Source organism: Taudactylus pleione, unplaced genomic scaffold, assembly GCF_031769625.1.
Source record: "Taudactylus pleione unplaced genomic scaffold, aTauple2 ptg000398l, whole genome shotgun sequence".
Taxonomy (NCBI): Eukaryota; Metazoa; Chordata; class Amphibia; order Anura; family Myobatrachidae; genus Taudactylus; species Taudactylus pleione.
Genome location: NW_028284800.1, coordinates 7202729 through 7208728, shown reverse-complemented (window position 1 = coordinate 7208728; position 6000 = coordinate 7202729). Strand labels below are relative to the sequence as shown.

Below are 6000 nucleotides of genomic sequence, written 5' to 3'. Positions count from 1 at the left end.
CTATGCCAGAGGGGTGCATCTGTAGAGATCGGCACTGGGACCCCATGCCCCACTACTGCACCGGCTACCAATCTTTACAGCATTGCCCGCCTCAGTGTGGATGGACCAGCAGTGGTGGCGGTGTGCAGAGTGGACTCGTGTGCCTTTCCAGTAGAATGGCAGAACAGGGGCGCCACTGCATAGGTGGTACAGTGCAATGTATTCCCTGCAGGTCAGCACACAGGGCCTGATTCAGAGCCGCTCGTAAGCGGCCGCTCGTTCGCTCCGAGCGATGTTCGCACATCTGCGCATGGGTCGTAATGCGCATGCGCCAACCAGTCATTGTGGTCGGAAATCGAGCGCTCACAAAATAGCGAGTGCCTGCTAATTTGAGTGACAGAATGAGGCGTTTGTGGGTGGTAACAGGGGAAGGTGCTTGAAAACGGGGAGTGGAGATCTGAATGCAGGCGTGCCAAAAGGTCAAAACGGGCGTTTTAAGGGTGTGCATGATTAACAAAGCTCCTGCAATAGCCACCAAGGTGAAGCTGCCTCACTCTTTCGCTACACGGCCAAGATGCAAAGGTATCTTTGAATTACTTCCCACTGCGCTGCTTCTACCTGCTCTACCACTTGTTTTCTTGCAAGTCTGCTGCGAGGAGGCTGTACTCCCGGCATCAGCAGGGGTACATCCAGCATCATAACTTTCATCATCAGCACAAAAGGGGGTACTCCTATCAGCAACACTGCCGATACTCCCAGCAGCAGAGCCCTTCTCCAACCACAGCCAGTGCCTCCTGCAAGGCAACATGCCCACCAGCTGGCTCCAGCCATCATATCTCTCTCTTCTGCTATGAACAGGTCAGATCAGACTCAGGCAATTAATGTGTGTATTATTTTTTTTCCTATCGGGGCCAATGTGTTTTTTCTATTCCTGTGGGGGAAGAAGAAAAGAAGAATTGTACATATATAGCTGGATGTGGGGGGAGCTCCAAAATTTCTTGCTCAGGGTGCTAGTAAACCCGAGGCCAGCCCTGACCTTGTGAAGGAACACTCATCTGTATGAGTGGTGAGAGCTTTGTAATTGGGGAGAGCTGCGAGGGGAGGGGGCGCAAGTCCCTTATTTTACTAGGGGCGCTCAGATCCCTAGATACACCCTTCTCTCTTGCAGGGGGCCGAGAGCACCACCTGATTTTCGGGAGCCTCCTGTCCATTGCGGGAGAGCCAGCAACGCTGTTTTGGAGGGTCTGCAGATTTACTCTTAGAAACCAGTATTAGTTCAGAACCAAATTACACTTTATTTTGGCAGTGGGGGGAAGGGGAGCAGATCCCTTTCAAGCCACTAATGCACAGCTACGGAGATGATTATACTGGTTGAGGTTATAAAGTCTTCATGCTTTAACACAACAAAACTATATGAAGAAGAGCTGTCCATATGATCACGGTCACTGCCCCTGGCGCACCGCAATGCTCATTGCTCAGACTTATTGGGCGCTCGCAACTTCGTCTCCACTGCATGAGCCATTTTGGTGGTGAGAAATCCGGGCCGGCGGCTGCTCCAGTGGTTCTCGGACGGTCGCTGCAAACATGTCGGATGCTGCACAGTTGCTGCGGTTATGATATCACTCCGCAGCAAATCACACTATTCTATTACTCCTGGTTTAGGCTCTATCTATATCCGTGTCATGTAACCACCCGCTGGGAAAAAGCAGCAGCACTTCCTCTGTCTTATGCAGACACACAGTGAGTGCTCTACTGCAGATGCAGACAGAGACAACAGCTGTCAGGAAAGCAAGCGCCTGGGTGACGGGGTCCAATCAGAAACACGGATATGACCGGCGCCGCGCCCCCCTGCCTCAAGAAACCGCCAATCAGAATGCTCCCCGCCGCAACCAAAGCATAGGAATGACGCAGCGCGTTTTCCTAGTCGGTCGGAGGGCGGGGCCAATCATGAAAACAAATCCGCGCGGAGGGAGTGGGCGGGGCATACAAGCATGTTGTGGGATGGGCTGGGTATAAAATACAGGGAAGGGGGCGGGGTATAAAAACGAGCTCAGTGATTGGGCGGGGCATAGGACTGAACCGACGCAGGGTATAAAGCTGAGCTGAGGGAAGGGGCGGGGGCATATAGCTGGGCGAGTGGGTGGAGCACAAGGCAGAGCTGGTGCTGGTGGGCGGGGTATAAAGCCGAGCTGACGCCTGACGTGTGGTGACGCGTAGCTGCAGCCGGAGAGGAGAACGCGAGGCCGCCGTCGTGTAGGAGTCAGAGAGCAGCAGAGACGCAGCAGCAGGCCGGGTGTTACACGGAGGAGCTTAGCCTCAGCTCAGTGCACGCCCGCTCCCTTCCTCCTTTCCCGTACGGTGGATGCGGCGCCTTCGGGGCTGAACTAAACTACCACAGTGGAGGCGCCAAAGATGCCGCAGACCAAGTCGAGGAAGATCGCCATCCTCGGGTACCGCTCCGTAGGTGAGTGTGACTGTGTGCCCACGCCCGGGGAGATGTCGGGGCTGTGCTGGGCCTGCTGTACGTGTGAGTGTCGGTGCGGGGTGTTGTGCCCACGCTGCTGCCCCGTGTCTTCCCGGCCCGGTGCCTGCGTAGTATGCGGCATGTGACACAGGCCGGCACCTCTGTCTGCCAGATGTGGCTCAAGGAGAAGTCGGCACATCATGTGTTATGTACTATGCCCTGATGCCGACAGCTGTGTCTATACTGGTGGCTGCCTCCTCGGTGAGCCTGGTGTCTGTCACATCCATCAGTAGTGTCTCAGGGACTGGTGGCAGATCTTACATTATGATCTTGTACTTATAAAGGTGCCGCAAGCGCCACACACAGTAGTATATAACTGTAGCAAATTTGATGAATAAATAGAAAACACAGTGGCACATCATAACGTAAATACTTAACTGTCTATTTTATTTTCCCATAAAAACTATTCTTTAATTTAATAAATATTTTGAATATAGCTAAATATTTTATTAAACTTCCCTAGGGTGTCTTGCAACCCCCCCACTCCCGAGTCCATAGGCCCCATTGTAATATCACCCCCCCAGCATTGATTCCCATATTAATAAATCCCAGTGGCAGAGCCCCCACCCTCACTGCCAGTGTCAATGGACACCTGTTTAGTGACCTCTCCCCCTTGTGTCACTGTACATTGACTTTTTTTTCTTTTTTTATTATATCCCACTAGGCCAAAAGTTTCTGTAGTGCTTTACCCACCCCTACTTCTCATTACCCCTTTGCCCCTGTGCATAGCCCTACATACTCACTTTGTTGTGGAGGGGCTGCAGCTGATCTCTGCAAGTCCATCTTTCTGCTTTGAGGGGAAGTTCAATTCCGTGTGCTGTTGATAGCACTGGGAGGGAGCTCCCGGAGCTGTTTAATTCAGCGCGCCGTTTAGTCCGACAGAAGTTAAGGGCTGTATTCAAGTAGAGGCAAAGCCGTAATCGGCGGAAAAGGACCAATCTGGGGGGAAAAAAAAACCTAAGAACATCTCAGAATAAATACTTTTATTTTTGGGGCAAAAAAGTGAAATGGGGGACAAGATTAAAAACTAGCAAAATATTCTTGGGGGTCTGAAAGAATGGGTTAGGTGATTTTAGGATTACAGGTGCATGCCTCAAGTGCGTTGCTTTTTTTTTTTAAAAAGTTCATTTTAGAGACCTAAAAATATGCTAGCAACCGTTTTCAAGTACCCCAAATTTGACTGGAGTACTTCTTTTCACCAAAAAATACTGCTTTATGCCATTCTTCACCACTTTTACAAAGATGCTATTTAAACTAAAGTACCCCAAACACTTTTATTAGGGCTATTAGTACACCTCTACATTAATTTCCTATACTAGTGCATCTTTTTTTGGGGTAGACAGATTTCCCCACTTCTGACAGTACTTTCCGCATTCGCAGCTTTCCGTTTTCGCATGTTTAGGAATTGTAATAGGGCGAAAAGCGGGGGCGCTCACAGTTTTCGCCTCTGAAACAGGCAGAAAGTCGGACAGCCGAAACTTGTCTGACTTTTAGCCTGTTATTGAATACGGCCCTAGGCCCGTATTCAGTTTGAGCTGAGCCGCAATCATTTAACGTGGCCCGGACTTAACACTGATTTCGCCTGTTTTGTAATCCTTAAAGTATTGCACACGTGCACGCGTATCCCCGTATTCAATTTGAAAGTAGGCGAAAACGGGACACGGCGATACTTCGATCGGCGTAAAAAAACCAGGAATTTTCGGGAAATAATCCTAGGACCCCCCCTAAAGATGTCCAGACATGGGGGATCACTATGGGTACCCCCGTTTTTGGCTGCAAAAGAAAGTCGGGTTTTTAAATAGATGCGGCAGGTGTTTCTTTTTTCCTGACTTTGTAGAAGTGATGCAGAAGAGCACTTAGCTTTATTTTTTTTCGTTTTTAAAAGTGGTCCCATCAAATTTGGGGTACATGAAAATGGGTACTAGTAGATTTAGTTACTAAACGCTTTTTTTTTTAAATTCTGCAAAAATGCACCTGTCATGGCTATTTGAAACCCTGACTTCCTTCAGGAGTTAAAAATGGGGGTACCCATAGTGATCCCCATGTCTACACATATTTAGGGGTTCCATAGAATATTTCCTGATAATTCCTGTTTTGTTCAATCTGTAAAAGGGGTAAAAATGTAAAAAGACATGGGGCCCCCAAAAGCCAAACCAGCCCCAGGCTTGCCTGCCGGTCCTGGTTTCTAAAAATACAGGGAACAAAATGTGTAGGGTACCACCATGTTTTAGAAACCAACCTAAGGCTGCAGGGACCAGTCCTGGTTTTAAATATAGGGGGGGGGGAAACGTGGGGATCCCACTATATTTAAGACCAGCACCAGACCCAACTGACTGGGGTCTAATGCCACAGCCCGGAGACCCAATCAACGGGGCTCCAGGTCCAGAGCATTAGCACCTCAAGTCGGTCAGCGCAAGCCGGTGATCTCGGGAGTCGGGGACCCCCCCAAAGAAGGGTCCCCCCTCCCGAGCACCACAGGGGGCCTGTCTTTTTTTTTTTTTTTTTTTATACAGGTTAAGCAAAACAGGAATTTTCAGGAAATATTCTAGTGTCCCCCTTAAAGATGTGTAGACATAGGGGATGACTAAGGGTATCCCCATTTTTATCTCCTGAAGGAAGTCGGGGATTCTAATAGCTGCGGCAGGTGCATAAATGCGGCTTTGAAGAGCATTTAGAAGTTTTTTTTGGGGGGGGGGAAAGAACTATGCCCAGCTAATTTGGGGTACTTTAAAATGGGGTTCAGCATATTTTAAACTTGCTAAAGTGACTTGAAAAAATCGTGGAAAACCCACCTTCCGCAAGCACCTGCAATTAAAAACACCTGGGGCATACTTGGGGACCCCCCCACAGTCAAGTTTGCTAGCTTTTAACTGTCCCCCAAATTAAATTTTTTTGCCCCCAAATTCAGTAATTTTTTGCGGTGTCCTTAAGTTTTTAAAACATTCTTTGACACAGATTACCTTTGGCGGGCTGTCTGAAGGCTGCAGGGGGTTCCCGAAACATTGCACCCCAAAACCCCAATTCTGCATTTCTTTCCGCCTGCCATTCATAGGCGATGCTTTACCTCCTATTACAATACATTGACTTTCCGCCTAGGCGGAAAGTCTTTCAAATTGAATACGGAGGAAAACCAAAACGGGATAATGACTTAATCGGCGGTAACTTAACGCGGATCCGAACTTAATGCTTCAAATTGAATACGAGCCTTAGTCGGAGAATGCAGGTTCTCACGACTTAACAGCATTCTGACTAAAGTGCCATCAATTGTAGAGGGTGTGGGACTAAAGCATGGGATGCAACCTGGTCAAGTAAAGCACTCCTGGCTGTGGTCGCATCTAATTCGTTAGTGCCAGGCAAATGGTTATCACACTGCACACTTGTTGGGATCGGTAACAGGTGCTGTGTAACTCCCTGAAGCTAGCAGACGTGAACCAAGGCAAATCAATTCAATAATCTGAACCTGTACCCCTCCAACCAATGGATGAGCAAGCAGTCGT

General features: G+C 48.9%; 1 protein-coding gene across 1 annotated transcript in view; it reads left to right on the top strand.

The window, feature by feature from the left end:
* The first annotated feature begins 2091 nt into the window (after positions 1-2091).
* Positions 2092-6000, top strand: part of RHEB (Ras homolog, mTORC1 binding) — a 28521-nt gene continuing 24612 nt past the window's right edge. The window contains exon 1 of the mRNA XM_088446440.1: positions 2092-2443. Within this exon, the coding sequence (XP_088302566.1) occupies positions 2392-2443 (52 nt within the window). The 5' untranslated portion in view covers positions 2092-2391. The remainder of the gene's footprint in view (positions 2444-6000) is intronic.